General features: G+C 41.2%; 1 protein-coding gene across 3 annotated transcripts in view; it reads left to right on the top strand.

Annotated features, from left to right (window-relative positions):
- Positions 1-14,354, top strand: part of LOC139751403 (tumor protein p63-regulated gene 1-like protein) — a 67,836-nt gene that overhangs the window by 18,111 nt on the left and 35,371 nt on the right. For all 3 annotated transcript variants that reach the window (XM_071666790.1, XM_071666788.1, XM_071666789.1), the window contains exon 4: positions 8,443-8,619. In XM_071666790.1, the coding sequence (XP_071522891.1) occupies positions 8,443-8,619 (177 nt within the window). The remainder of the gene's footprint in view (positions 1-8,442; positions 8,620-14,354) is intronic.

Here is a 14,354-nt window from a genome sequence, read left to right on the forward strand (position 1 = left end):
GAAGGTATTAAGAGCACATGGTATGAAAGGTAAGTTGCTAGAAGCAGTGAAAAATTTTAATCAAGGATGTAAGGCATGTGTACAAGTAGAAAGAGAGGAGAGTGATTTGTTCCCAGTGAATGTCGGTTTGTGGCAGGGGTGTGTCTCCCTGGTTGTTTAATTTGTTTATGGATGGGGTTTTTAGGGAGGTGAATGCAAGAGTTTTGGAAAGAGGGGCAAGTATGCTGTCTGTTGTGGATGAGAGGGCTTGGGAAGTGAGTCAGTTGTTGTTCGCTAATGATGCAGCACTGGTGGCTGATTCAGGTGAGATACTGCAGAAGCTGGTGACTGAGTTTGGTAAAGTGTGTGAAAGAAGAAAGCTGAGAGTATTGTGAATTAGAGCAAGGGTATTAGGTTCAGTAGGGTTGAGTGACATTTCAGTTGGGAGGTAAGTTTGAATGAAGAAAAACTAGAGGAAGTGAAGTGTTTTAGGAAGTGGATTTGGTAGCGGATGGAACCATGGAAGCGGAAGTGAGTCACAGGGTGGGGAAGGGGGCAAAGGTTCTGGAAGTGTTCAAGAATGTGTGGAAAGGGAGAATGTTATCTAGGAAAGCAAAATGGGTTTGTTTGAAGGAATAGTGGTTCCCACAATGTTATATGGTTGTGAGGCATGGGAGATAGATAGGGTTGTGTGGAGGAGGGTCTATGTGTTGGAAATGAGATGTTTGAGGACAATATGTGGTGTGAGGTGGTTTGATCGAGTAAGCAATGAAAGGGTAAGAGAAATGTGTGATAATAAAAAGAGTGTGCTTGAGAGAGCAGAAGAGGGTGTTTTGAAATGGTTTGGTCACATGGAGAGAATGAGTGAGGAAAGATTGACAAAGAGGATATATGTGTCAGGGGTAGAGGGAACGAAGAGAGGTGGGAGACCAAATTGGAGGTGGAAGGATGGAGAGAAAAAGATTTTGAGTGATCGGGGCCTGAGCATACAGGAGGGTGAAAGGCGTGCAAGGAATAGAGTGAATTGGAACGATGTGGTATACTGGGGTTGACGTGCTGTCAATGGATTGAACCAGGGCATGTGAAGCATCTGGGATAAACCATGGAAAGTTCTGTGGGGCCTAGCTGTGGAAAGGGAACTGTGGTTTCGGTGCACTACACATGACAGCCAGAGTCTAAGTGTGGACGAACGTGGCCTTTGTTGTCCTTTCTTAGCATTACCTCATGCACACGTGGGGGAGGGGGGTGTCATTTCATGTGTGGCGGGGTGGTGGCTGGAATGGATGAAGGCAGCATGTATGAATATGTGCATGTATATATATGCATATGTTTATGTATGTATATGTATGTATATGTTGAAATGTATAGGTATGTATAGGTGTGTGTGTGGGCGTTTATGTATATATATGTGTATGTGGATGGGTTGGGCCATTCTTTCGTCTGTTTTCTTGCGCTCCCTTGCTATTGCGGGAGACAGCGACAAAGTATAATGAATAAATGATTGAATAGATAAATATATAAATACGTGAATATATATATCCCTGGGGATAGGGGAGAAAGAATACTTCCCACACATTCCCACGTATCATAGAAGGCGAATATTCAAAGGGGATGGAAGCAGGGGGGCTAGAAACCCTCCCCTCCTTGTATTTTAACTTTCTAAAAGGGGAAACAGAAGAAGGAGTCACACGAAGAGTGCTCATCCTCCTCGAAGGCTCAGATTGGGGTGTCTAAATGTGTGTGGACATAACCAAAATGAGAAAAAAGGAGAGATAGATAGTATGTTTGAGGAAAGGAACCTGGATGTCTTGGCTCTAAGTGAAACAATGCTCAAGGGTAAAGGGGAAGAGTGGTTTGGGAATGTTTTGAGAGTAAATGCAGGGGTTGGTGAGAGGACAAGAGCAAAGGAAGGAGTAGCACTACTCCTGAAACAGGAGTTGTGGGAGTATGTGATAGAGTGTAAGAAAGTAAACTCTACTAGATTCATATTGGTAAAACTGAAAGTGGATGGAGAGAGATGGGTGACTGTTGTTGCCTCTGCACCTGGGCATGAGAAGAAAGATCATGAGAGGCAAGTGTTTTGGGAGCAGCTGAGTGAGTGTGTTAGCAGTTTTGATGCACGAGACTGGGTTATAGTGATGGGTGATGTGCATGCAAAGGTGAGTAATGTGGCAGTTGAGGGAATAATTGGTGTACATGTGGTGTTTAGTGTTGTAAATGGAGATGGTGAAAAGCTTGTAGATTTGTGTGCTGAAAAAGGACTGGTGATTGGGAATATCTGGTTTAAAAAGAGATATACTTAAGTATATGCATGTAAATAGGAGAGATGGCCAGAGAGCATTATTGGATTATGTCTTAATTGACAGGGGCATGAAAGAGAGTTTTTTTGGATGTTAATGTGCTGAGAGGTGCAACTGGAGGGATGTCCAGTCTTTATCTTGTGGAGGTGAAGGTGAAGATTTGTAGAGGTTTTCAGAAAAGAAGAGAGAATGTTGGGGTGAAGAGAGTGGTGAGAGTAAGTGAGCTTGGGAAGGAGACATGTGTGAGGAAGTATCGAGAGAGACTGAGTGCAGAATGGAAAATAGTGAAAGCAAAGGATGTTAAGGGAGTGGGAGAGGAATGGGATGTATTTAGGGAAGCAGTGATGGCTTGCGCAAAAGATGCTTGTGGCATGAGAAGTGTGGGAGGTGGGCAGATTAGAAAGGGTAGTAAGTGGTGGGATGAAGAAGTAAGATTATTAGTGAAAGAGAAGAGAGAGAAGCATTTGGTCGATTTTTGCAGGGAAATTGTGCAAATGAGTGGGAGATGTATAAAAGAAAGAGGCGGGAGGTCAAGAGAAAGATGCAAGAGGTGAAAAAGAGGGCAAATGAGAGTTGGGGTGAAAGGGTATCATTAAATTTTAGGGAGAATAAAAAGATGTTTTGATGGGAGGTAAGTAAAGTGCGTAAGACAAGAGAACAAAAGGGGGCTAATGGGGAGGTGATAACAAGCAGTGGTGATGTGAGAAGGAGATGGAGTGAGTATTTTGAAGGTTTGTTGAATGTGTTCAGTGATAGAGTGGCAGATATAGGTGTTTTGGTCGAGGTGGTGTGCGAAGTGAGAGGGTCAGGGAGAATGATTTGGCAAAGAGAGAAGAGGTAATAAAGCTTTGCAGAAGGTGAAAGCCGGCAAGGCGGCAGGTTTGGATGGTACTGCAGTGGAATTTATCAAAAAAAGGGTGTGAATGTGTTGTTGACTGGTTGGTGAGGATATTCAATGTATATATGGCTCATGGTGAAGTGCCTGAGAATTGGCGGAATGTACAGAAGCAAAGGCGATAAAGGTGAGTGTTCAAATTACAGAGGTATAAGTTTTTGAGTATTCCTGGGAAATTATATGGGAGGATTTTGATTGAGAGGGTGAAGGCATGTACAGAGCATCAGATTGGGGAAGAGCAGTGTGGTTTCAGAAGTGGTAGAGGATTTGTGGATCAGGTGTTTGCTTTGAAGAATGTATGTGAGAAATACTTAGAAAAACAGATGGATTTGTACGTAGCATTTATGGCTCTGGAGAAGGCATATGATAGAGTTGATAGAGATGCTCTCTGGAAGGTATTAAGAGTTTATGGTGTGGGATGCTAGTTGCCAGAAGCAGTGAAAAGTTTTTTCGAGGATGTTAGGCATTTGTATGAGTAGGAAGAGAGGAAAGTGATTGGTTCTCAGTGAATGTCGGTTTGTGGCAGGGGTGCGTGATGTCTCCATGGCTGTTCAATTTGTTTATGGATGGGGTTGTTAGGGAGGTGAATGCAAGAGTTTTGGAGAGAGGGGCAAGTATGCAGTCTGTTGTGGATGGGAGGGCTTGGGAAGTTAGTCAGTTGTTGTTTGCTGATGATACAGCGCTGGTGGCTGATTCGGGTGAGAAACTGCAAAAGCTGGTGACTGAATTTGGTAAAGTGTGTGAAAGAAGAAAGCTGAGAGTAAATGTGAATAAGAGCAAGGTTATTAGGTACAGTAGGGTTGAGGGACAAGTCAATTGGGAGGTAAGTTTGAATGGAGAAAAACTGGAGGAAGTGAAGTGTTTTAGGTATCTGGGAGTGGATTTGGCAGATGATGGAAGCATGGAAGCGGAAGTGAGTCATAGGGTGGGGGAGGGGGCGAAAGTTTTGGGAGCGTTGAAGAATGTGTGGAAGGCGAGAACATTATCTTGGGAAGCAAAAATGGGTATGTTTGAAGAATAGTGGTTCTAACAATGTTATTTGGATGCGAGGCATAGGCTATAGATAGGGCTGTGCAGAAGAGGATGGATGTGCTGGAAATGAGATGTTTGAGGACAATATGTGGTGTAAGGTGGTTTGATCGAGTAAGTAATGAAAGTGTAAGAGAGATGTGTGGTAATAAAAAGAGTGTTGGTGATAGAGCAGAAGAGGGTGTATTGAAATGGTTTGGTCACATGGAGAGAATGAGTGAGGAAAGATTGTCAAAGAGGATATATGTGTCAGAGGTAGAGCGAACGTGGAGAAGTGGGAGACCAAAGTGGAGGTGGAAAGATGCAGTGAAAAAGATTTTGAGTGATTGGGGCCTGAACATGCAGGAGGGTGAAAGGTGTGCAAGGAATAGAGTGAATTGGGAAGATGTGGTATACCGGGGTCGATGTGCTGTCAATGGATTGAACCAGGGCATGTGAAGCATCTGAGGTAAACCATGGAAAGAACCTTGTTCTTATTTACATTTAGTCTCAACTTTCTTCTTTCATATACTTTTTCAATCTCAGTCACCAACTTCTGCAGTTTCTCACCTGAATCAGCCACCAGTGCTGTATTATCAGCGAACAACAACTGAGTCACTTCCCACACCCTCTCATCCACAACAGACAGCATACTTGCCCTTCCCTCCAAAACTCTTGCATTTACCTCCCTAACTACCCCATCCATAAACAAATTAGACAATCATGGAGACATGCATCCCTTCCATAAACTGACATTTACTTGGAACCAATCACTTTCATCTCTTTGTACTTGTACACGTGCCTTACATCCTTGATAGAAACTTTTCGCTGCTTCTAGCAACTTACCTCCCACACCATATACTCTTAAAACCTACGAAAAGCATCTCTATCCACCCTATCAAATGCCCTCTCCAGATCCATAAATGCTACATTCAAATCCACATACATTCTTCTTCAAAGCAAACACCTGATCTACACATCCTCTACCACTTCTGAAACCACACTACTCTTCCTTCCCCAGTCTGATGCTCTGTACATGCCTTTACCCTCTCAATCAATAGCCTCCCATATAATTTCCCAGGAATTATATACATTCCTCAAAGCAAACACCTGATCCACACATCTCTGCCACTTCTGAAACCACACTGATCTTCCCCAATCTGATGCTGTGTACATGCCTTTACTCTCTCAGTTACTACCCTCCCATATAATTTCCCAGGAATACGTAGCAAACTTATTCTCTGTAATTTGAACACTCAACTTTATCCCCTTTGCCTTTGTACATTGGCACTATGCATGCATTCCGCTAATCCTTAGGTACTTCACCATGATCATTACATACACTTTGAACTCAAGGACTAGGGAAAGCTTGTGTTCATACGAGCTGTAGCTTGCATTAAATCAGTCCTCCATTACTACAATAAAGTTTGTCTTTATCATTTACTGGACATATAGAATAGATGGTAATGATAGACCTCTGAGTGCCAAGGATTGAAAATCCTGTCTTACTACGTGGCAGACAGGTATGCTAACCATTGGATGATAAGATGACAAAAGCTTTTCATCTCAGACCAACAAGTGGTTAGGGGTTGATAGGAAATCTTATAGACTATTGGTTCGTCTGAGATGGAAAGCTTTTCTCTCCTCATGGTCCACTGGTTAGCATTTCGGCCAGCCACATTCCAGGACTGGGTTTCAAATCCTTATCACCCAAAGCTAAATCATTATCATCTATTCCATGGACTCATGTATGTCTAAGGAGCCATTCTTTCTCCACCTCTATTCAGTCTCTACTAGTCTGCATGATTTTCTGTTACCTCAGACAAACTTCAACATGAAGTTATAAACCAGTTTGATGACGTAGGCGATGAGCAGTTATTTGAAAGATTCAGGGAAAGAATAATCAGAGGTCATAGCATGAAACCAGATAAAAGATTTGCTATAAAGATTGTGATAAAGTGTTTCATATGCAGATGACCTCACTATCACATCGCAACACCCTGAGACCACAGTAGCAACATCTTATGTGAGCTTCTATATTACACAGAGTGAACAATCGTTTACAAAGAATAATCATCTCCACAAAAGTCTTCAGTCACTCTTTGGAACCTCAGACTGACATAAATCCATCTCACACCCTCCAGTCACCTTGAAAGGACAGCTGCTCCCACTAAGAAAAACACCAACCATTCTAGGCACCACATAAGACACATATGATTCTCACCACATCAGTAACATCAACACTGAAGCAACACACAAACTGAATGCCCTCAAAACATTAACTCACACCAGATTCGGACAAGAAAAATAACAAACAGTTCACCTGCTCCATTTTCATTTATGCCTCACCTGCCTGGTCCTCCATTCTCTCAAAAGTAAATATAGCAACGCTGCAAATCACACAAAAATATGCATCCAGAGGGGTCACTGGCTGCCTTCCAACCACAAATAGTCAGCACCAGCACAATAAAAGAAAAGAACCTCCCATTGCAGTCCTACCACAGCATGCTCAGCATTTAGTTCCATACAACAGCACTAGACCTCTCCTACCTAAAGCCCTCTCTGACTAAACATCTACCCCAAGTAGAAATTAAAAGTTTGCCCCTGTTTCACATTTCGATAGCCTTTTCTCACAGATCTCCTTACCCCAAAGAAATGTAACAGTGATGAAGCACAGACATATTTTTTTAAAAATATTCCGATAAGCATGAGATAACTAACCTTGCAACTCACCCCTGACTCCAACACATCAGACACACCCATCAGAAACTGAACTTCATTAACAGAAATGAGTCACACTGCTCTGGCCTTTGCCCATCATTACAACACTATAAACACCATTTCAGCATATCCCAAGACCCTTAATGTCCATGATGCAACTACCATATGGAAAACGCCAAGCACTTACTACTTAGTTGCCCTGCACTCTATGCACACAAAAGCACACATAACATAACAGCACTTTGACCTGTGGTCCTGACTGTTGGACATGTTTAGCTTCCTGAATGCTGCAAGAGACCTATAAAGATAGAAGGGACTTCTGGGTAAGGATGCAGGTGTATGCATACATACATACACTCATTTTGATTTAGAACATTGTTTGATATATCCACATTTCACAACATATTTTGACCAACCTCCATTGCCTCACTCATCTTATGACTTGCTCCTGCTTCCATGGTTCCATTTGCTCCCCTGTCCACTCCCAGGTGTCAAGAACACTTCACTTCCTCCAAATTTCAGCACAACCTCTTTATTACCACATGTCTTTCTTACATTTTCATTGCTTACACAATGAAACCGCCTCACACCACATACTGTCTTCAAATATTTGATTTCCAATGCACCCACCCTCGTTTGTGTAGTCTTATCTATAACACATGCCTCACATCCATATGATAATTTTGGGACCACTGTCTATACCTTCAAACATACCTATTTTTGCCCTCCCAGATAATGATTTCTCTTTTCACACATTCTTCAGTGTTACAGAATTTTTGCCCCCTCATCCACCCTATGATTTGCTTCTGCTTCCATGGTTCCATTTGCTGCCATTCCCCTCCCACATATCTAAAACACCTCACTTCCACCAATTTTCCTCCATTCAAACTCACACCCCAACTAATCTGTCCCTCAATTCTACTAGACCTAATAACCTTTGATTTTATTCACATTTACTCTCAACTTTTTCCTTTCACACACACCCTTCCAAACTCTGTCACCAGCTTTTGCAGTTTCGTACTCAAATCTGTCGCCATGCTGTATCATCTGCAAATAACATCTGACTCATATCCTAGTACCTCTCATCCTCTTCAGACTGCATACTCACTGTTTTCTGCCAGACTCTTGGATCTACCTCCCTCATTGCACCACGCGTAAACAAATTAATCAATCATAGTGACATTACACACCCTTACCAAAGACCAACATTTTGAATATTTCTTATAAGAAAATAAGTAGATTTTGTTAAAAAATGGTTTGAAGAAGGTGGTATTTTTCATTTGCAGTGGAGAGAAAAGATGTCTTATTTTAAACTGTTCATGTAAAACACTGATTAAAATTTTGATGCTAGATAATTTGTTTAGATAGAGAGACTTTCACAAACAACAGTAATATATGATTTGACATATATTATGATATCTAATTTCTAAAAATTATGCAGAATTTAGTAATAAAAGTGTAAGAAACAGGATATTATTGCTATTATTTGCAGTGTGCTGGAAATTTAAGTAACACTCAGCTGCTTGATGTAACTTTCAGGATCAATCACTGGGACATTGAGAAGGAGCGAGTGGTTATTCTATGTGATCTGTCTCTACTAGTGGTCAAGTATGATTTCATTGCTCTCCGTCATATTGAATACACTCGTATCCATCTTACTTCTCTGGAACATCTTCAGATTGGGGAGCTGACATATCCAAGCCACTCCCTTGTACCGTGAGTATTATATAGTTTGATTTCACATAGTTTCTGTAGAGCTTTTCCATTGCTTGACACTTTGTATAATATCCTGCATTTTAATCCATCAACTCTATGATCGTATAATCCAGTTATCTCTAAACTGATACCCTATTGTTTTTATCTTTATTCAAACTAGCCTCAGGGACAGTGCATTCAAAACACTTGCTGTGTGTGTTTGTAAGGGTGTGAACTTAAAAGAGAGGAAGTATCTATAATTATGTTCATTAAGACTTTGCCATTGCGCTGGGCTAGCATATAATACATACTATATTTTACTTGACTGACAATACTCTAGTTCTCTGCTATCATGCATATTTCTATGTCAATTCTGGATTCATCTGGAACTTTCCCTAGCCAGGCTTTTTCTAAAGGTTTTTGTGCTTGTTTCATGCAGGTTCACTTGACTACATTAAGTACTTGTATCATCTTTCTTTATCCCTGGGGATAAGGGAGAAAGAATACTTCCCACGTATTCCCTGCGTGTCGTAGAAGGCGACTAAAAGGGGAGGGAGCGGGGGGCTGGAAATCCTCCCCTCTCGTTTTTTTTTTTAATTTTCCAAAAGAAGGAACAGAGAATTGGGCCAGGTGAGGGTATTCCCTCAAGGCCCAGTCCTCTGTTCTTAACGCTACCTCGCTAATGTGGGAAATGGCGAATAGTTTGAAAGAAAGAAAGAAAGAAAAATCATCTTTCTTGTTAGGCACTTTTATTTATTTGTTTTATTTCTGTCTTCATCTTCTGTGTTTCTGTAGTTTATTGAATGTCTCCCTCTTACCAACTGGCCCTCAGACAATGTTTACTTACTCACCATTGGTTACTCATAACTCAGTGTGAATAAAGATGAATAGTTTATTCTGGTAGTATCAGTGATGTGTCAATTTGGAAGGGTGTTGAATGCTACCATGTCACCCTCTTGGCCACCATTTCCTCCACACCAATGGCTATCATTGAAATACTTTAACTGTGTATATTTAGACAAATATTTTGAAATTAGAAAATGTAAATAAATGAGTACTCATCATCCATCATGAATAAAGAGAAATGAAGATAAATTTTTGCGCACTTTTTTGTGGATTTTTGTGTTTGAGTAACATATTTAGTGACTCAGATGCTAGTGAGAGGGAGGACTCAGGTAATATAGTAATGGCCCATCCTACAACCTCTGCAAATTTAAATTATACACTTATGACTACACTACCCTCTATATTAGGATTGCTGGTCTCACTTTCTGTCTCGTCAAAATGAGATTACCGGGCTAGTCCCATCATCTCCTTATAAACATCATACACCCACTCATACCTCACATGTTTTCTTTGCATAAGTTCTCTTGCCATCTCCTGTGTACACTGTTATTTTTTTAAGATGATCATGACAGAGTCCACTAAACCTATGGCCCCTAGTCTCCAGCATCATGAGGTACTAAGAATCTCTGGGCTCCTGCCTGAATCTTCTGCCATTGAAAGGAAGTGATTAGACAGTGGAAGTACTGGCCCCTCCCATGACCTTTAATCTCTCATAGACCTGCCTCTTTTTCTTTTCACTATACTTACATTCATAGTTTCTCTAGTAACATCTCTTCTGTCTTGTACCTTTCCTATTACCTTGCTTCTCTCTGACACACAGTTGTCTAATGATGTTCTCACTAGCCCTCTTTTTATATGCAATTATAGTCTCCACCCACGATTCCAGTTCAAAAGTGGTGTTTGTGCTTATTCCAACATCAACACACCTTGAAGACCTTGAGTTGCCAAACTTTGATGTTATGTGGCTCAAGGTCTGTCTCTCAACTACCATGCTTTTTCTTTGTTTTGCATACTTCTCTCCTAATTCTACAATTTTTTTTCTTTCTTCCATTATCTAAACTCCTGCAATGAGACTGTAGCATCCTCTCACCAGCTGAGATCCTCTAAGAGGATTTCAACGTTCACTATATGGAGTAGTTGAATTCCTCCCATACGAAGGTTGGGGATTGAGGCCCTTGTGCACTCCATTCTCAGTTATTTAGAGCAAATTATCTCCCACTCCACCCACATTCCTGACCACTATGATCTAATATTCTAGATCTGTTTTTCACCTCTCCTTTGTGTTGTAACTTCACATTCTTGCCTCCGTTTGGTTTATCTGACCACATTCTCATAAATGTAAGTGCTTTGATAGCATCTCGCCCCACAGCAGCCCCTTTTAAGTGAAAATATTGTCACCTCTACAAACATAACTGGAATAACTCATGAAAATATTTCTGACTTTACATGGAAAAATTACTGTCTTTTATGCGGTGATGCTTCTGTCTGTGCCAGATGCATAGCAGAGGTTATTGTTGTGGGAATGGAAGCATTTTTCCCCTTGTCCTTTAAGAAGATCTATTCTTTCTGTCCATGACTAAACCATTCCTTTTCTGAGGCCATTCAGGCATGGGGTCAGGCATATTAGGCTTTGGAAGATTATCCTTCTTCTGAATCCCATAGCATTTATCATTGCCCATGATCATTGCAATTATGTTATCTGTGAGGCCAAGCATTTCTTATTCAGAGAAAATGTGATGACCTCTTCTTGTCATCCACTGATAGGTCTTTCTGGTCTTTAGCTAAGGACATTGCTAACAATCGCTCTTGCTCCACCTTTCCTTCACTTTTCCATTCTGATGTTACTTTAGCTGTCTTTCCCTAAAACAAAGCAACTGTCTTTGGTTCCTCTTTCTCCTCCAACTCTCCCTTGGATGGCTCTAACATTTCTTCACCCCCTGATGCTCCTCTTACTAATCATATGCCCCTCTCCATATTCTCTTTTTGAACTGTCTGAAAAGCACTTCTCTTTCTGGATACAAGCAAGGCTTATGGCACTGATGGCATCTATTGCCGTGAACTGAAAAATTGTGCCTCTGAACTTGCACTTGTTATTGCTCATTTGATCTGTTTCTGTTTAAAAACCAGAACTTTTCCTTCTTCTTTACTACCTTACATATGACCTAACAAACTTCTATTCAACTCTTTTCTATACCACACATTGTTTCTACTTCTTGATTCTTATTACCAGTAACAAGTCAGTCATACTTTTGTCCACCTAGTCTTTCCTGTCTCTTTTTCTTTTAGATTTATTATCCCTAGGGATAGGGGAGAAAGAATACTTCCCACGCATTCCTCACATGCCGTAGAAGGCAACTAAAGGAGACAGGAGCAGGGGGCTGGAAACCCTCCCCTCCTTGTATTTTAACTTTCTAAAAGGGGAAACAGAAGAAGGAGTCATGCCGGGAGTGCTCATCCTCCTCAAAGGCTCAGATTGGGGTGTCTAGATTTGTATGGATGTAACCAAGATGAGAAAAAAGGAGAGATAGGTAGTATGTTTGAGGAAAGGAACCTGGATGTCTTGGCTCTGAGTGAAATGAAACTCAAGGGTAAAGGGGAAGAGTGGTTTGGGAATGTCTTGGGAGTAAAGTCAGGGGTTAGTGAGAGGACAAGAGCAAGGGAAGGAGTAGCACTACTCCTGAAACAGGAGTGGTGGGAGTATGTGATAGAGTGTAAGAAAGTAAACTCTAGATTGATATGGGTAAAACTGAAAGTTGATGGAGAGAGATGGGTGATTATTGATGCATATGCACCTGGGAATGAGAAGAAAGATCATGAGAGGCAAGTGTTTTGGGAGCAGCTGAGTGAGTGTGTTAGTAGTTTTGATGCACGAGACCAGGCTATAGTGATCTGTGATTTGAATGCAAAGGTGAGTAATGTGGCAGTTGAGGGAATAATTGGTGTACATGGGGTGTTCAGTGTTGTAAATGGAAATGGTGAAGAGCTTGTAGATTTATGTGCTGAAAAAGGACTGGTGATTGGGAATACCTGGTTTAAAAAGAGAGATATACATAAGTATATGTATGTAAGTAGGAGAGATTGCTAGAGAGTGTTATTGGATTACGTGTTAATTGATAGGCCCACGAAAGAGAGACTTTTGGATGTTAATGTGCTGAGAGATGCAACTGGAGGGATGTCTGATCATTATCTTGTAGAGGGGAAGGTGAAGATTTGTAGAGGTTTTCAGAAAACGGGAGAGAATGTTGGGGTGAAGAGAGTGGTGAGAGTAAGTGAGTTTGGGAAGGAGACTTGTGTGAGGAAATACCAGGAGAGACTGAGTACAGAATGGAAAAAGGTGAGAACAAAGGAGGTATGGGGAGTGGGGGAGGAATGGGATGTATTTAGGAAAGCAGTGATGGCTTGCACAAAAGATGCTTGTGGCATGAGAAGCATGGGAAGTGGGCAGATTAGAAAGGGTAGTGAGTGATGGGATGAAGAGGTAAGATTATCAGTGAAAGAGAAGAGAGAGGCATTGGGACGATTTTTGCAGGGAAATAATGCAAATGACTGGGAGATGTATAGAAGAAAGAGGCAGGAGGTCAAGAGAAAGGTGAAAGAGGTGAAAAAGAGGGCAAATGAGAGTTGGGGTGAGAGAGTATCATTAGATTTTAGGGAGAATAAAAAGATGTTTTGGAAGGAGGTAAATAAAGTACGTAAGACAAGGGAACAAATGGGAACTTCAGTGAAGGGGGCTAATGGGGAGGTGATAACAAGTAGTGGTGATGTGAGAAGATGGAGTGAGTATTTTGAAGGTTTGTTGAATGTGTTTGATAATAGAGTGGCAGATATAGGGTGTTTTGGTTGAAGTGGTGTGCAAAGTGAGAGGGTTAGGGAAAATGATTTGGTAAACAGAGAAGAGGTAATAAAAGCTTTGCAGAAGATGAAAGCCAGCAAGGCAGTGGGTTTGGATGATATTGCAGTGGAATTTATTAAAAAGGGGGTGACTGTATTGTTGATTGGTTAGTAAGGTTATTTAATGTATGTATGACTCATGATGTGGTGCCTGAGGATTGGTGGAATGCTTGCATAGTGACATTGTACAAAGGCAAAGGGAATAAAAGTGAGTGCTCAAATTACAGAGGTATAAGTTTGTTGAGTATTCCTGGGAAATTATATGGAGGGTATTGATTGAGAGGGTGAAGGCATGTACAGAGCATCAGATAGGGGAAGAGCAGTGTGGTTTCAGAAGTGGTAAAGGATGTGTGGATCAGGTGTTTGCTTTGAAGAATGTATGTGAGAAATACTTAGAAAAGCAAATGGATTTGTATGTAGCATTTATGGATCTGGAGAAGGCATATGATAGAGTTGATAGAGATGCTTTGTGAAAGGTATTAAGAATATATGGTGTGGGAGGCAAGTTGTTAGAAGCAGTGAAAAGTTTTTATCAAGGATATTAGGCATGTGTATGTGTAGGAAGAGAGGAAAGTGATTGGTTCTCAGTGAATGTTGGTTTGCGGCAGGGGTGTGTGATGTTTCCATGGTTGTTTAATTTGTTTATGGATGGGGTTGTTAGGGAGGTGAATGCAGGAGTTTTGGAAAGATGGGCAAGTAAGCAGTCTGTTGTGGATGAGAGAGCTTAGGAAGTGAGTCAGTTGTTGTTCGCTGATGATACAGCACTGGTGGCTGATTCGGGTGAGAAACTGCAGAAGCTGGTGACTGAATTTGGTAAAGTGTGTGAAAGAAGAAAGCTGAGAGTAAATGTGAATAAGAGCAAGGTTATTAGGTACAGTAGAGTTGAGGGACAAGTAAGTTGGGAGGTAAGTTTGAATGGAGAAAAACTAGGGGAAGTGAAGTGTTTTAGATATCTGGGAGTGGATTTGGCAGCGGATGGAACCATGGAAGTGGATGTGAATCATAGGGTGGGGGAGGGT

The sequence above is a fragment of the Panulirus ornatus genome, chromosome 11, assembly GCF_036320965.1.
Source record: "Panulirus ornatus isolate Po-2019 chromosome 11, ASM3632096v1, whole genome shotgun sequence".
Classification (NCBI taxonomy): Eukaryota; Metazoa; Arthropoda; class Malacostraca; order Decapoda; family Palinuridae; genus Panulirus; species Panulirus ornatus.